The sequence below is a fragment of the Carassius carassius genome, chromosome 7 (assembly GCF_963082965.1).
Source record: "Carassius carassius chromosome 7, fCarCar2.1, whole genome shotgun sequence".
Taxonomy (NCBI): domain Eukaryota; kingdom Metazoa; phylum Chordata; class Actinopteri; order Cypriniformes; family Cyprinidae; genus Carassius; species Carassius carassius.
In genome coordinates, this window is record NC_081761.1 from 38,021,013 (window position 1) to 38,038,640 (window position 17,628).

General features: G+C 33.2%; 1 protein-coding gene across 1 annotated transcript in view; it reads right to left on the reverse strand.

Annotated features, from left to right (window-relative positions):
- Positions 1–17,628, reverse strand: part of LOC132144290 (deoxynucleoside triphosphate triphosphohydrolase SAMHD1-like) — a 54,155-nt gene that overhangs the window by 11,522 nt on the left and 25,005 nt on the right. The window contains exons 10-11 of the mRNA XM_059555069.1: positions 15,813–15,904; positions 15,608–15,699 (exon numbers count right to left, since the gene is read on the reverse strand). Of these exons, the coding sequence (XP_059411052.1) occupies positions 15,608–15,699; positions 15,813–15,904 (184 nt within the window). The remainder of the gene's footprint in view (positions 1–15,607; positions 15,700–15,812; positions 15,905–17,628) is intronic.

Here is a 17,628-nt window from a genome sequence, read left to right on the forward strand (position 1 = left end):
GTCTACTCCGTTCACCAAAATTATTCATTAAACATTAATCACTAAACCTAATTAGTGCAGCTTGTTTTCTCTAGCCTTGCTGTAAACTCTCTTGTTTTTTTAAGCTCCTTTTCATACAGTGTTGTTTCGGAAATCACATTTCTTTTCTTTTTCTTTTTTATATAGTATTATAATGTATTTGTGTCAGATGACTGAGTACATCGCAATAAGTAAATAGCACATTTATTTAAGCATAATACAATACACAGAGTTTAAAATGCTACTTGTAATACGTGTATATTTGGACAGAAGAGTCATGGTGCTTACCTTCCACTTTTCATCTAAAAAGAGAACAAACAGGGCTTATTAAACATGACATGGTTATCTGAGATCTCACAAGAACTGATATAAAATGCAACTGAAGTGACAAACATTACATTAATGATAGAGTTTTTTTCTACACACACACACACACACACACACACACACACACACACACATTAGGTGTCCCTGTTTTATGGGCATTTTCCATAGACATAATTATTTATATACAGTACAAACTGTATTTTCTGTCCTCTAAAACCTTACCCTAAACACAACCTTCACTAAAAGCAAAAAAAAAAAAAAAGTCCCCCCAAATTCTACCATGCAGGGAATACCTGAGGCTCTTTCTTTCTGTTCTTTTTCTTTCTGTGTCTTCTCTTCTGATGGACCTGGTTGTTGGTCATTTCCATTGGCACCTGCACCAGATGTTAAACATCAAAAAAACTAATCAAACTAACAACTATTCCTGCTGTCCAATTACTTCAACATACTTCTAAATATTAAACATGAATATAATTATGTAAGTATGCAGTATATGTAAACAAGAAAGGCTATCGGTGACTTTGATTTCAACCTTCTTCGAATGTCAAAAAAAGTCATCAACGGAAAGAAGACAACGTGATAATTCAAAACTAAATAAAATTACAATTTCAGATTCTTCATGTAAAGGTAAATATGCAGCTAAATATGTACATGGTGCTAGAGAAAAAAGTGAAAAACATTAATATAAATATTAGCTCCAAATAGCACTGTTAAATAATTAACCGACCACAAACATTGGCATCAGTCGAGAGAGAGGCTCAGACTCTTACCAGGCAAGGCTTTACGGGTGAATTTGTCAAACAGATGAGAGAATGGACCATGACCTTAAAGATAAAGACATAAAATATACTGATCAACTCATGGTTCATATGTTACTCAGCACTGTAAAAACATAAAAAAATTAAACAGGGAAATGCTTGGGAGGGTGCCAAACGTTTACCATTAAAATAAATAATGCTTAAAAAAATTTTTTTTTCAAAAAGCATACATATACATTGTAATACTCCATAAAAGGGAAGAAGACATAACTTCATAACATAAGGGTTAAGTAAATTATGTTATTTTTGTTTTCTTTGCTCAAAAAAAAGTATCGTAACATCGCAAAACTGATGTTGAGTCACTGTTGTCACATGGACTAATTTACTGATGTATTTACAGTACTATGTTTATGGAACTTGGAACATTTCAGTTCCGTTGACTATAGAGAGTCAGATAGCTCTCCGATTTCCTCACAAATGTCTTAAACTGTGTTCTGAAGATGAACGAAAGTCTTACAGGTTTGGAACGACATGAGGGTGAGTAATTACTGACATCATTTTCATTTTTTGGGGTGAACTAACCCTTTAAATCCCAACAGAACATTGCACACTAACAGATTTCTCTAGATCTCAGCATCTTCACTTATTACAAACCAGTCTGACATGATTTCTTTCATACAAAACTTCTTATTGAGAGTTAACAGAGGTTTAGATGTGGATGTTTTATAAAAATTAATAAAGTTTGAAGGGGGATACGTGTTTGCTTTATTTTTTCTCTGGCTGCTTCAGATTGAACTTCAGATGAAATTGTATATGTACAAATGATGATTTTGTCATCGTGTAGTGACCTGATTCACTAACTTCATCAGAAATGTCTAATGGCAGATCATGCTAAATTCATTTTTTTCTTTAGCAATGTTTGCTATGAGAAATGTGCTTTAGAAACACAGTTACAGCAATCAGAAAAAAACACAGATTATAAATTCAAGGGTCAGAAGCCCAACTAAAGAAAATGTTTATCTCCACAATTATGACTTCAAGCTTGATTATTTTCAATAATACATCCATCTAAACTAACTAATCTCAATAAGAAGTTTTGTATGGAACAAATAAAGTCAGACTGGTTTTTAAGTTAAGATGCTAGAGAGATCTGTTAGTGTTTCATGTTCTGTTGCTGCCAGTCATGTGACGTTTAATTTAATAATTAGTTAATTTTACAGTGAAGATGTTTGATTATAATAATTTAGGAAATGCATGTAAAATAACGCTGTTGTCAGCTTGTTTAAATAAGGAGGTTTTACTTTAATTTTAAGGTTATTATTTGGCACCCTGTGAAAATTAAAAAATTATTTTCAGTCTTTTCAGCTTATTTAAATAAGGAGTTTTTTTTATGTTTTTTGTTTGGTAGCTGTTGCTGCTAGTCAACGGTTTTGATGTATTAAGAGATTATTTTTGTAATTTTACCTACATTAGTTTGTAATTTAAGAAAACAGAAAACATACTGTATAATACAGTAGTTTTTTTTCTGTATATAAAATGTGAATAACTGTAATTTGTCATTAACGTCATAATACTTAAAATAAGATAATTTTACAGAGTTTTGACTGCAATTCGAAATATAAGAAAACAACCTGAAAAAAGGTTATTTTCTGTAAAATAACATTTATTTTTTTATTTTTTTACAGTGAAGTATATTCCATACTGTCTTCCTTTAATTAAACACAAGAATCACATCTATTGTCAGACATTAAAGGGTTGTAAAGTATGCAGTATCCATGTCCACATAGTGTTCGGAGATAAATTTAAAACAGGGTCAGATTTAGGTAAATTTATGTGAACATTATCTCATCACATCATCTTATTGCTAAATCATAAAAATCACTAAATCATTCTCCTTTTTTAGCAAAAACAATTAAAACAATTGCATGAATGAAATCATTCTTGTGAACATTCATTGTAAATATTTTTACTCACATGTTTATATCTTTATAAGTACTTCATTAAACAACAAAAAAGAACTTTACAGACAAAATAATTATTTTTATACTGCTCAACTGTGCATATGCATTGCTATCACTCACCTAAATTATAGCACAGAGCAGCAATCTGAACACATAGCATGTCTTTTTCATTAATGAGCTCCTCCTTTTTTTCTTTGAGCTCCTCCTTTTTTTTTTTGAGCTCCTCCTTTTTCTCTTTGAGCTCCTCCTGTTTCTCTCCAAGCTTTTTAATATCCCTCTCTATCTTGTCGATGTACTGGTCTTGTTTCTCTCTCAGAACTTTGAGCAGAGATCCTGCTAAATGTGCCATCCTTCACACAGAAAAGTCATCATTTTAAACAAAACAGAATAAATCATTTTTACATCATTTGACCAATTGACTCACTGATTCCAAAATGTGGTAAATTAGATTAAGCTTTCAGTAACTCAAGAATTATGAGATTATTCTAATCATGTTTCAAACATTTGAATCAACCGGATGACTTATACAATAAAAATAAGTAATTTTAAAGGGTCACGGGTAAAAAGAGCACTTTAACAACTGCAAACATGTTACACAGTCAAATGCCCAGTGTTAAATTAACACTCCCAGTGTTTATATAATCCACACTCAGAGTGTTAAAAAGGTAACACTGAAGCAGTGTTAAAGTTAATAAAGATAATTTGTTTAGTAATTGAGTGATGATCGAGTATTATAGAAGGGCATCTGTTGTTAAAGGTACAGGTTGTAGAACCTGCCACTAGAGGGCGCACTACCAAAACAATAACAATTGCGTGGTTTGATGACGCTAAGAATGGAATGATGGGATTTGTTGTCTTCTACCCAACAGCTGACGGCCATCAATCAGAAGGAAAGATAAATCATGGATTTAACAGATGAGGTAAAGTTTTATAAATGTTGTGTTTGATGTCATAATTTTATTATATTGTATTAGACCCGAGTAACGGAAGGTTTACAACTAAATACATATCAAACGTGAGTTACGTAAGATCACATACAAAGTCAATGCAATGATGTGATCAGACTATGGATTTGACGCTTCCTCGTGCGAGTCTAGAGACGCAATGCCCTGCGTTTGGCGTGTATGCCCCATAATACTAATCTTGTTGATCGTTATAATAGCATACGTTTTCTGTAAAGACTTGAGCACACCATCTTTCTGTGTGTCATTGAGCAGCATTACAGTCTGTAGCTCATGAGAATGTTTTCAAAGATGTTAGAATATGTTTATGTTTTTTCACGAAGACATCATCTCATGATGTTTCTTCAACGCTTGTCCTTATCCTACAGCTACTGTTTTTCAGAAGCATTGTTTATGAATATGAATTGGGAGTTATATGCCTTTCCTCTTCACGATCAGCAGTTTGATAATGTTTGTTTGCAAAGTGTTTTTAGCTTTATGGAGGAAAGGGTCTGGACATTGCGTCTGAAACAGCGTCCATCTGTGTTATGAGTGTTTTCACAGATCCCACTACTAATATTTAGGACTCAGTGTCACAGAAAATGACTTATGCTATAAATGCAAAGGCACAATATTAAAATATACACTAGCTGTACTGTATAGTATGGCATAACTACTTTCAGGCAATGTGCAAAGCATGCTGACTCCAAAAGCTAAAGGTGAATTAAGTCAGGATGTTTCACTAACTTGTACAGGAAAATGTATAGTTTTACTGCAGTTATTGTATTATTGATCATCTACAACAAGTCTGATGAGGTCCACACACCAGCAGAGTTTACAAAAGCACTAAAAACTTATTTTGTATACTGCATATACATTCAAACATTTTTATTTATTTTTTTTTTTTTTACTTTACCCCAGTGAGTGTTCGAAGCGAGTGTGAGTGGCTCCAGGATACACCAGATATGTTCCTCCCAGCTGTTTGATGTGTCTAAGTCTCTGAAACTGAGGAGTGTCAATGATCTTCACCAGCAGGGGATGCAGCTCAATCTGACCATGAATGGGGTCGTTGAAGATCTGCACGACAGAAAAAAGGCAAATGTCAGTTCATTAAATGCATTGCCCTAGTTCATAGAGTTTATTACCCTAACATATTTGAATCAAGGCCTACAGCAGACATATAACTGACTGATAAAATGTGTATTCATTGTTCATTATAACTGTCAGTTTCTAGCAGAGGACAAACCAGCGTGAGATGACAAAGGAAACAATTTCACCATCACTTTTACAGCCCAGAGATTGTGATTTAAAAGGCACACAAAAAAACCCTATTGTGTTTTTCACAGCCTTCTCTCCTGACTTAACAAAAATAAACACATTTGCCCTTTCTTTCTTATTTATATATTGTTTATTTGTTGCTCTGATTCGATCTGTTTTTAATCTTTGTCAGTCAACAAATGAATCATAAAAGTGAAACAGAAATAGAAATAAGTCAGAAATAGCTCCTTGACATTTACAAGCAAAGTGTGAGTCTGAGCTCTGTCCTTCAGAGCCCTGAATCTCTGGTGAATCTATCAATAGTGCAGATGATTATAAATCACATATAAATTGAGTGCAAACAAACATGCACTGGCCCTTTACCATTACCATCTGATCAGTTTGTCTTCTCACAACTTTTGCTGGCAAATGTTATATCAGCCAGCAAAACATTAAATATTAAATAATAGTGACTTTAAACTTGATTATTTTCAATAAAACAGTGCTGCCTGTGCAGGGGCCAGTGCTAAGGGGTCAACGGTTTGCCAGTGAGCAAATTCTGAGAGGCCCTGCGCTCTGTTCTTGTGTTTCTCTTTTCTTCTGTGATTCTGTTTGTTAACAGCAGCTGTTCATCACTAATTCACAATTATCACTAATCTAATCACTTAATTACTTAATTGCAATTTATAGCTTATTTTTCTGAACTCAACTGATTTAAGTTCAGAGTACTCATAACTGTTAGTTTTAATACTTAAATGGTTTAAAGGATCGCTTTACTCAAACGGTTTGAGTTAACATAACTTGTCAGGTTTTAGTGAGGCTGTGTCTGAAGTCAGCTGTAAAACCCAACAAATAAACCTAACTCAAACCGTTTGAGTAAACAGATATCCTTAAAAACCTGATAAATTAGATTTTTAAATTAGGTATACATTTTTTAATTAATTTTGAGTTTTAACAAACATGTTTTAGAAACACATGGTTATAACAACCAGAGAAAACACAAAGACTGAAGTCAAGGATCAAGAGCACAACTAAAGCAAACACTGATCTCTAACATGGTTACTTCAAATGAAACAATAAATCAACATCTAAACCTTAGTTCATTCTCAATAAGATCTTCTGTAGACGTCTGACAGAAATAAAGTCAGTCTGGTTATTAATAAGTGGAGCTGGTGATGCTGTTTGTTGGGTTGTTTAATCAGATCTTGAGAGATTTCATGTATTTTATTTCAGTTGATTTCATCTAAGGCTGTGTCTGAAGTCAGTTGTAGTAGTTCTTGTGTTGTTTATTCTGTTTGTTAACATGTGTTCATCACTAAAGCTCAATTATCACTCAATTAATCACTTCATTATTTAATTGCAAAGTAAATCTTCTTTCAGTGAACTCAACTGAATTAAGTTCAGATTACTTAAATGGTTTAAGGCAATCTGTTTACTCAAATGGTTTGAGTTAAGTTACTTGTCGGGTTTTACAGTGATATAATCAAAACACTTCAGTGCTAAAACTGTAGTTAAATCTTTTGTTTTCCAACCAGCAGCATTTTGCCATTCACACCTTGATCAATATCCTGGAACAACTTACGTATACTTAATTTAGATAATCACTGAAGATTTTTTTGAAGAAAACTGTAATGTTTCATATGATCACTGATAGTGTAGTTGAGGTATTATATGGACAATATGTAACAAAAGTACCAAACATCCCGAAAAAATGCACAGCATAAATGTATTGTTGAGATGTGAAAAAAGTTATATCATTTGTATTTTTCAAAATTATACTTTCTGTGCAACAGCGTTGTAAAAAAAACCTGACAATAAGTTTAAACTGGAAATGAGGAGAATCTGAGGATTAGTGGCATGAATCACAGCAAAGACTATTTACAATAACAGACTGACCCTCTCACCCACTCATGTTTTCTTATAAACAAACAAACAAATGCTGCAAAATGTAAATGTAAATTCCGAAAAAATGTATTAGCATCTACTTTCTAAAGCTTCCAGATACCCTGCCATGGAATGTCTACAGTAACTTCATCAAGGCTGCAGGGTTTTCTTTCATCTCTAAAACAGCTGTATCACAGTTGCTTGTCACAATTCACAAACGCAGTATGAGGTCAGACATATAAATGTTTTATTAATGCTTTAATGTTTAAACATTCTGCTCTAAAGTAAAAAATGAAAAATGTAGAGATGTTACGGCACTACCATCAGCTTAATTTCACTGGTTGCACAATAGACAATATCAAGAATCAGCGTATGAATCACAACAATGGTGACAATCCACAAAATAAATAGATCAGTTCTGAACATCGCAAAACATGCTACTAAAACTTAATACAAAAGCAAAATTATAAGCACATAAGAATTCAAGAAAATAAGTGAACAATTCAGCGCCATAATTTATTCATGCCGCAATGCATGCTGGGAGTCATGGATGAGTTTTATCCTGTGCTGGTACCCAGCAGGGAAGTCGTGGCCTAATGGTTAGAGAGTCGGACTCCCAATCGAAAGGTTGTGAGTTCGAGTCCCGGGCCGGCAGGAATTGTGGGTGGGGGGAGTGCATGTACAGTTCTCTCTCCACCTTCAATACCACGACTTAGGTGCCCTTGAGCAAGGCATCGAACCCCCAACTGCTCCCCGGGCGCTGCAGCATAAATGGCTGCCCACTGCTCCGGGTGTGTGCTCACAGTGTGTGTGTGTGTTCACTGCTCTGTGTGTGTGCATTTCGGATGGGTTAAATGCAGAGCACAAATTCTGAGTATGGGTCACCATACTTGGCTGAATGTCACTTCACTTCATTAATTGCATACTGACCCTTTTGATTGTCACCATTGTTGAGATTCATATGCTGATTGTTCATCTCTCTCTTTGAGTGTTGCAGATACTGAAGCAAGCAATATTTCAAAGCAAACTATACTTATGCTCTTTTTGTTATTGTTCAATATTAATAATATTAAAAGAAAGAAAATGTGATTCAGTCATATTTCTACATCTAATTACTATTTAGTTGCTATTATCACAACAGTTGAAGTCAGTCTAGTAAATTATTGCAAAGAGAAACAGCTATTTTCATCTGAGGCTGTGGCTGAAGTCAGTTGTAGTTCTTGTGTGTGTCTTGTTTCTTTTTTCTTCAGTGATACTGCTAGTTAACAGCAGCTGTTCATCAGTGTCTGAATTCACTCATTAGTGTTCATTCTCTCTGTCAGGTTGACTGTATTAGTAAACTCATGTAGGTAATACTGAATGAGGGTGTAGGGTGTGATTTGAAACACAGGTGATGTTGGTTACTTGCTGATATTAGAACTTTCCTTTTGTAGTACAAACAGTATGTAACTAGTACCATAGATTAGATTGGGTGACAACAGGTATCCAGACCACATATGTGACTATGTATTAATCATTAACAAGTAATCAGTGTCGCCTAACTTCATGTTCTCTTACTGTTTTTGCCATAATAAAGATTACAGCAGCTAAAGAACAACACTTACAAATCAAGTGTCAAATTGCACAAATAAAGCCAACACTTACCACCATTATGGTGACATCAAACCAAACTATTACTTTTAAACAAGCCAAGGCATCTGCTAAAATCTTAATAAGAATGTAAGGGGATAATGTTCTAATAATGTTATTAATAAACATTTGTGGAATGTTTTTAGAGAACGTTATCCTATCTTTTGAGAGAACATTATGAGAACAAAAGTAAAACTACCTGCTAAAAACATTGCTAGAACAATCCATGGTAATGTTCTTAGTACATTTTTAGAACAAAAAAAATCTAGCTGGGTAGTTTCATTTTTATTTGTTACCTTGCTTGTAGAAGTTTCCTCATACTCCTCTTCTTCATCAACATCATCTTCTTCACCTATGAAAAGGCATATAACAATAGTAACAAAACAACAACAACAACAACAACAATACTAATAATAATACTAATGATCAGTATTATCTGGGAAACTATAACAATAGTGACAGACAAAAAAAGAGAACATCTGACAAGAGATCGGAGACCATTCCTTCATCCAGAATCACTCCAGACCCTTCAGATTCCCAGCTTCTTAATCCTCTTCCAGGCAGTTTTGTAACATTTTATGGTGATTGGAAATTCTTAATTATTGCCCTGATGGTGGAAATAGGGATTTTCACTGCTCTAGCTCTTTTCTTAAAGCCACTTCACCAATTTGTGAAACTCAATTATATTTTGCTGCACATCAGAAATATATTCTTTGGTTTTTCTCATTGTGATGGATGATTAAGAGAATTTGGGCTTTGTTTTCCCTCCTCTTTATATTTTGTGAAACAGGTAGCAATGGCTGGATAAATTCATGTTTATAATCACGCTGGAGTGCTCAAAATTGTGAACATGCATGGGCATATACTTCAGAGATATTTTACTCATAAGAATTTCTAGGGGAGGGGGGGGGGAGGGGGGCAAAAATCGTGTCCAACGAGTATCGTAACGAGTCCAATGAGTACCGTAAAAGTCACACTTTTTTTTCATAGTTTGGCTGGTCCTGCGACTAAAAGTCAGGTGTGACTTATTTATCAAAATTAATTTGACATAAACCAAGAGAAAACATTACCATCTACAGCCGCGAGAGGGCTGAAAAAAAAAAAACATTTCATAAAGATATTTCCCCCCATTTTAAATTCTTATTATCCAATGAAAGGTTAGATTTTTCAAATAAAGGAACAAAAGGATTAACAACACAGATTAATTTTCACATCCACCTTTGATCACATTTACCAAGGGTGCCAACTGGCCATGACTGTAGCAGCAAAATTTCCTAAATTACCTGCATCATGCCCGAAATCAATGAATGTGTTTTCATTGTCTTTGCACCACTCATGAAAGTACTTCTGAGCTTTCTGCTGGACCTTCTTCTGATGCTTCTGATCCTCAGGATCATAATAGACCCTCACAAGAAATTCGTGAAACTTCTCTGGTTTGAGGCTGGACACCTGCAAGGAAAAGATAATCTAAACTCAACCTGTTAAGCATTCTTTCTCAAACCAGGAATCATGCTTTCACTTACCCAGAGATGAACTCTGGTATCTATCTATCTATATATCTATCTATCTATCTATCTATCTATCCATCCATCCATCCATCCATCCATCCATCCATCCATCCATCCATCCATCCATCCATCCATCCATCTATCTATCTATCTATATATCTATATATCTATCTATCTATCTATCTATCTATCTTCACTGTAAAACCCGACAAGTAAACTTAACTCAAACCGTTTGAGTAAACAGATTGCCTTGATTTAAACCATGTAAGTTTTAAAACTTTGCATTCAAGTAATTATGTGATTTACTAAGTGCTGATTGAGAATAAGTGATGAACAGCTGCTGTTAACAAACAGAATCACTGAAGAAAAGAGAAACACAAGAACTACTACAACTGACTTCAGACACAGCCTTAGATGAAATCAACTGAAATAAAATGCATTAAATCTCTCAAGATCTGATTAAACAACCCCACAAACAGCATCACCAGCTGCACTTATAAATAACCAGACTGACTTTATTTCTGTCAGACGTCTACAGAAGATCTTATTGATATTGAACTAAGTTTTAGATGTTGATTTGTTTCATTTGAAGTAACCATGTTAGAGATCAGTGTTTGCTTTAGTTGGGTTCTTGACCCTTGATATCTGTCTTAGTCTTTTCTCTGGCTGTTATAACCGTGTGTTTCTAAAACACATTTGTTATAATTCAAAAGCCCAGAAGAAATGCCATCAGGTGTTAACCTGTACCTAGGTGTAGGTTGTTATACTTTATATTGGTGATGATAATCATCAATTATTGAACAGTACAGAGTCTAATCTCTGATGAAATAGGTGTTGTGTAATTTGATTGATTATAGTAATAGTGATTCAAAGAGCAAGTGGTTCTGTGATAATCAATTAATCTGAACAAATTTTCAATTGGTGTGGTCTCCTATAATGTCAAACAGTCACACAAAGACATCAATAATCAGAATATGAACCTCAACAATGGTGACCATAAAAAAAAATGCTGCAGAGCATGCTGGGAGCCATGGATGAGTTCTGTACTTCAATATTACCCAGCATGCATTGCAGCATGTTTTTTTCCATCACCATTGTAGAGGTTCATGTTCTGATTATTAATCTCTGTGTTTGATCATCTACTGGCATAGAAGAAAAAATTATGTCTACAAAATGTTTAGAAAGTCATTTTTATATTCTTAGTGTCATTTTTACTAGAACCACGTCTATGAATTACACAACAACTATTTCATCAGAGATTAGACTCCGTACGTATCAATGATTGTGAATAATAATGAATAATTATCATCACCTATGTAAAGTATAACAACCTACACGTTGGTACAGGTTAACACCTGAAGGTATTTCTTCTGGGCTTTTGAGTTACAACAAATGTGTTTTAGAAACACACGGTTATAACAGCCAGAGACAACACAAAGACAGAAATCAAGGGTCAAGAGCCCAACTAAAGCAAACACTGATCTCTAACATGTTTACTTCAAATGAAACAATAAATCAACATCTAAACCTTAGTTCATTCTCAATAAGATCTTCTGTAGACGTCTGACAGAAATAAAGTCAGTCTGGTTATTAATAAGTGGAGCTGGTTATGCTGTTTGTGGGGTTGTTTAATCAGATCTTGAGAGATTTTATGTATTTTATTTCAGTTGATTTCATCTAAGGCTGTGTCTGAAGTCAGTTGTAGTAGTTCTTGTGTTTCTCTTTTCTTCAGTGATTCTGTTTGTTAACAGCAGCTGTTCATCACTAATTAACAATCAGCACTTAGTTAATCACTTAATTACTTAATTGCAATGTACATCTTCTTTCAGTGAACTCAACTGAATTAAGTTCAGAGTACTCATAACTGTTAGTTTTTTCAACTTAAATGGTTTAAGGCAATCGGTTTCCTCAAACGGTTTGAGTTAACATAACTTGTCAGGTTTGAGTGAGGCTGTGTCTGAAGTCAGCTGTATTTCCTTTCTCTCTTTTCTTCAGTGATTCTGTTTGTTAACAGCAGGTGTTCATCACTAAACTCAATTATCACTCAATTAATCACTTAATTACTTAATTGCAATGTATATCTTCTTTCAGTGAACTCAACTGAATTAAGTTCAGAGTACTCATAACTGTGAGTTTTTTTCAACTTAAACGGTTTAAGGCAATCGGTTTCCTCAAACGGTTTGAGTTAACATAACTTGTCAGGTTTTAAAGGATATCTGTTTACTCAAACCGTTTGAGTTAAGTTTACTTGTCGGGTTTTACAGTGTATCTAGCTATCAACTTAATTAAGCAGACAATCTAATGCTCAAGAGAATCATAATCATGAATACTAGTTGTAGTTTATTATGATAATATTGGAGATGAGTCAGATTTCTCACCTGGTACTTCTTCATCTTGAAAGCTGTTTTCAGGTCACTCTTGCTGTAGAAATGAACATTAGCAATAGGCTCTTTGCCCACTTCACCAAAACCCATCTCAAGAACCTGAATGAGAAGCGTTTTCAGACAGGACAGATACAAACTGTAAAAAGATGAGCAGTACAAAACTGACATTTAAAATAATAATAATAACTGTTTAAACATACATAAATTTCAAAGTCTGTTGCCTTCAGTTTTTTTCCCAACAGCATATTAACCCAGAGATCCTTCAGTAATTTCTATCACAATACATGAAAAGCAAAAAAAAAAAAAAGAGAAAAAAAAAGAAAGAAAACATTGAGAAGGAAAATGTACACTCGGGTTCAAAAGTATGAGGTCAGCAAGATATATTTTTAAATTAATACATTTATTAAGCATTCATTAGCATTAAATTGATCAAAAGTGAAAGTAAAAACATTTATAATGTTACAAATAATTTATGTTTCAAATAAATGCTATTGTTTTGAGCTTTCTATTCATCTGTGAATCCTGAACAAATAAAATGTATGTGCTATACGAAAAAGAGTACCTTATACACTTGAATCTTGAAGGCTTTAACAGGCTGGGCTTTCAAGCTGTCATTTTGTATTTCCTAAAGAAATTAAGGATCAGTCATTTGCAAATACCACAATAAATATGAAATGAGTAAAAAAACTAAATATTAATCTGAAAAAAAAACTGCCACATTATGCGTGTGAATATCAAATAAAAAGACATCTTAATATAAAACAAAATAGCAATTTACAGCTAAAGTAAATGTCATTTGTTTATTCAAGTATGGATAGTAGATAATTGAATAACCAACAATTGCTTAAGAAATGTGTAATTGAAATGACTATTTTGAACCATAAATGTCTGAGACAAATGAGAAATTGATTGACTACCTTAATCTTGAAGGCTTCATCAGACTGATCTCCCAAACTGAGCAGCAGTATTTTCTAAATTGTTTAAAAGCAGTCAATCTTATGCAAGCACACTTAAAGTAATATAAATTAATCATAGGATATTTGAGGCTTTTTAACTTCAATAACATTTCTTATAATATATATTCAATAATAATATATCAAGCAACTCAAACGGTCTGGACACGACATAAAAATATATATTTTAACTAATAATGAATTACACATATAAACATAAAGTAAATTTTACGGTCATTTAAATCAAACTAATCTTTCAGTCTCATTCATTTCTGAGCTAAGAGAGATCAGTACCTGATACACTGCGTTCTTGAAGGCTTCCTCAGGATGGTCTTTCAAGCACTTCAGCATTTTTTTCTAACAAGAATTACAATATCAATCATACATGAAATACTATAGACAATTTTAAAAATTCAAACATATTTGAATGATATTTAATGATCTTTAAATAATATAAAAACACCATTCAGGGAGCTCCAACTACAAAATTGTAATTAAATGTTAATTTTATGATGCACAAACGAACACTATGTGCTTCAGTTATATGTGTGGTGTGTCATATGCCAATAAACTGACATGAATCTATAAGTCTTCAGTGATCATCACTCCACAGTGTCAGTGACACGCCATTAAAGTGAATGACTTGTAAGAAATCGCATATTTACACATATTAATTTGACTTAACTACACAATTCTGTTTAAATTCCTTACACAAAATATTTTGTCCTCAGGATCCAGATTAGGGTTATTGACCTTTTCCTCCCAATGCTTTGTCAGCTTTTCCTTTAAGGAAAAAGAGTTACCCAGTAAGATACGTTATGACATTTATTACAAATACAATTATGCATTGTAATATATATATATATATATATATATATATATATATATATATATATATATATATATATATATATATATATATATATATATTTATTTATTTATTTTAAAGATGACTGTGAATTTAAATGTACATTTTATCTCTAGGTTATTTATATATATAAAAAATTAAAATAACATGAACAAACTATACTAATATACTAATTAGTATACTAATGTAAGTGTGGCAAGCTAGTATATGAGATTTTCTCATGGCTGCAAACTGAGTACCTTGTTTGTCTGTGTTGAAATACTATTCTGTTAGAATATAAACATATTTAAATGTAAAACTACATTTTAAAATGATTAGTGTTAAACATTAAACACTGTTGCATTTTAATCTTAAAATAAAAAATAAAAAAAACTACAACAACAAAAAAGTATGGATATTATCTCCACAGGATCTCATTAGGTTATTCTGTTAATATGTCTATCTTGTAAAATGTCATTAAAGTTTGGTTAAAGACAGTTCTTGACTCATCAGCTGATTAATGTATTTGAGTATAATATATATTTAAATGATCAAAATCTATTATGGTTACCACTAGAATAGTCACCTAGTCTTCTGCAAAAATAGAATTAGACTTCTGCTTTTTGAATGCAAATGATGCCTGGCATTTTAATTTGAGATAATATGAGTTTTTTTCTTTGCTACAATTGCCCCCAAACACTGTTACAATTGTCCCCACCAAGGGGTCAGTTGTAACACATTAACTGCTTGCATTTAATTTAATTTTATAGTTTTTTTTATCAACTTTTGCACAAAGTAAATCTGTTTTATTGGGCCAGTAGGGTACCTTTAATTTATCTTCATTCAGTCGAGCCTCTCCCACAAACTTTGGCAGCCGTCTGTTGACAACGTCCTGCAGAATGCTTCGGGCTTCAGCCAGATCTGGATTTGACTCTGACTGGTTCAGGATCCGATCGAAGATGTGATCTGTTAAAAGAGAGGGGAAATGGCTCATTGAATTTTACCTTTCAGCAAAAAAAAATCATAACATGTATATAGACCCAGCATTATATGACATTAATATTAACCGGCAATTTAAAACAAAAGTATGAATCATTTAAATAATAATTTATCTTGATCTGTACCCATGCTTTCTCTGACCTGTGAGTTTGGTGTACTCTAGCATGTCATCTATGGCATCTGAGATCTTGCAGTATACACTGTCATTAGCTTGTACCAGAGCATCCTTAATCCTAATTTACAAAGAAAAACACATGCAAAATGCAGTAAAATCTGGGGAAATGTAATAATGCGCACAGAAGATTGAATATAATATAATAAATGTTCTCTTTCACACAAAACCCACTTGACGTCAATGATGTAGCCGATCTTGTGCTGAAGAGCCTGACGATGAAGAGTGTATCTGGTGTGAAACATGCCATAAATGTTATCTGCCACCTGTGAGAGAAACAGAGAGGCAGGGACTAGAACTTTCATAAAAAGTGTTCAAATAAAATGTTGATAAGAATTTGAAAAGAATAAAACATTAATGACAATAAGTTTTATTGTAAAATTTTATATAATGATTAAATTGGTTATTCTAAATCAAAAGCCCAGAAAAAGTATCATCAAGTGTTACACAAAAACACAAAGACTGCTTTTATCCAAGGCTACTTATAGCGTTTTCAGGCAAACATTTTTTTTCCTAACCTGTACCTAGGTGTTAGTTGTTATATCATGTATTGGTGAAGATAATCATCAATTATTGAACTGCTTGGAGTCTAATCTCTGATGAAACAAGGGTTGTGTAATTAGTTGGATTGATTATAGCTAAAGTGATTCTAAGAGCCAGTGGTTCTGTGATAATCAGTTAATATAAAGATGCTGCAATGCATGCTTGTTACTATTGTAGTACAAAACTCATCCATGGCTCCCAGCATGCATTAAAGCATGTTTTTTTTTTAGGGTCACCATTGTTGAGGTTCATATGCTGATTATTGATGTCTGTGTGTGACTAATTTCTGGTATAGAAAACAGATGTATATGCACAAGATAATTGTAAAGTCATTTTGACTGATTATGATAGAACCACTGTCTCTTTGAATGTTTTTCATTGCAGTCTTCCGAACTAATTATAGAACCTATGTTTAGTCAGATTTTTTTTTGACTCTGAACAACTCCATAATTCATGATTGTCATCAACAAAATGCTGTATAACAACCAATATCTGATAACATTCTCTCTATGATTTTGAGTTATAACAAACATGTCTCATAAACACATGGTTACAACAATCAGAGAAAAATAAACGGAGACAAAAGTCAAGCAAGTACACCTGGCTGCAGCCTGCAGATTGAGGCGATGATAAGAGATGTTAGCTGCTACAAGTTTACTCTTCTTGACCAGATTAATTCACAAATGAATAATTGGGACATTCTAAAAGCATGCTTAACGTGAAAGTACATGGCTTTATGCATTAAAACAGTGTTTTAAAAAGACCAAACTCAGTAAACAAATGAATAATAAAGCATTCTATTCACAGACAAGCTGATATGAGCAGAGAATACGAACACAAAGTGTTTAATTTCCACCCATAACCTGCTTGTCTGTAAATACAATGTGTTATTAAAAATGTTTACTGAGTTTCGTCTTTAAAAACACTGTTTTAATGCATTAAGCCACATTAAACGTAAAATGTCCCGAATCATTGCAGGTGATTGAAAAGAATCAGCTCAATGGTCACAAAATGTATATCGGAGAAGATACCAATTTAATATAAATAGATGATACTTTATAAAGTTTTTCTCAATTTTTGACAGTGGCTGTGAGACTAAGATAAGAGCACATGATCATGAAATTGTGTTCGTTACTATAGCAACCGTTTACAGGTATGTCCTTTCAGAATCATCACTGGCCGATAGAAATAAAAGTTTATCGATTTCTTCACTTTCAAATAACGAGGAGCAGCATATTTTCCTGAAATAAAAGGGGAGAAAAGTCTATGTTTTGCCATGTAGTAAAGAAAATTAAAAGTTTCATAAAAATTGAATTGGCAGACACATTAGACTATTGCAGTGTCATTTATCAACTGCATGACGGATAATTATATGTAACAATAATTGTCTTGTCATGCTATATAAATTAAAACAGTAATGATACACCCCTTTCATTTTCCTTTCTCA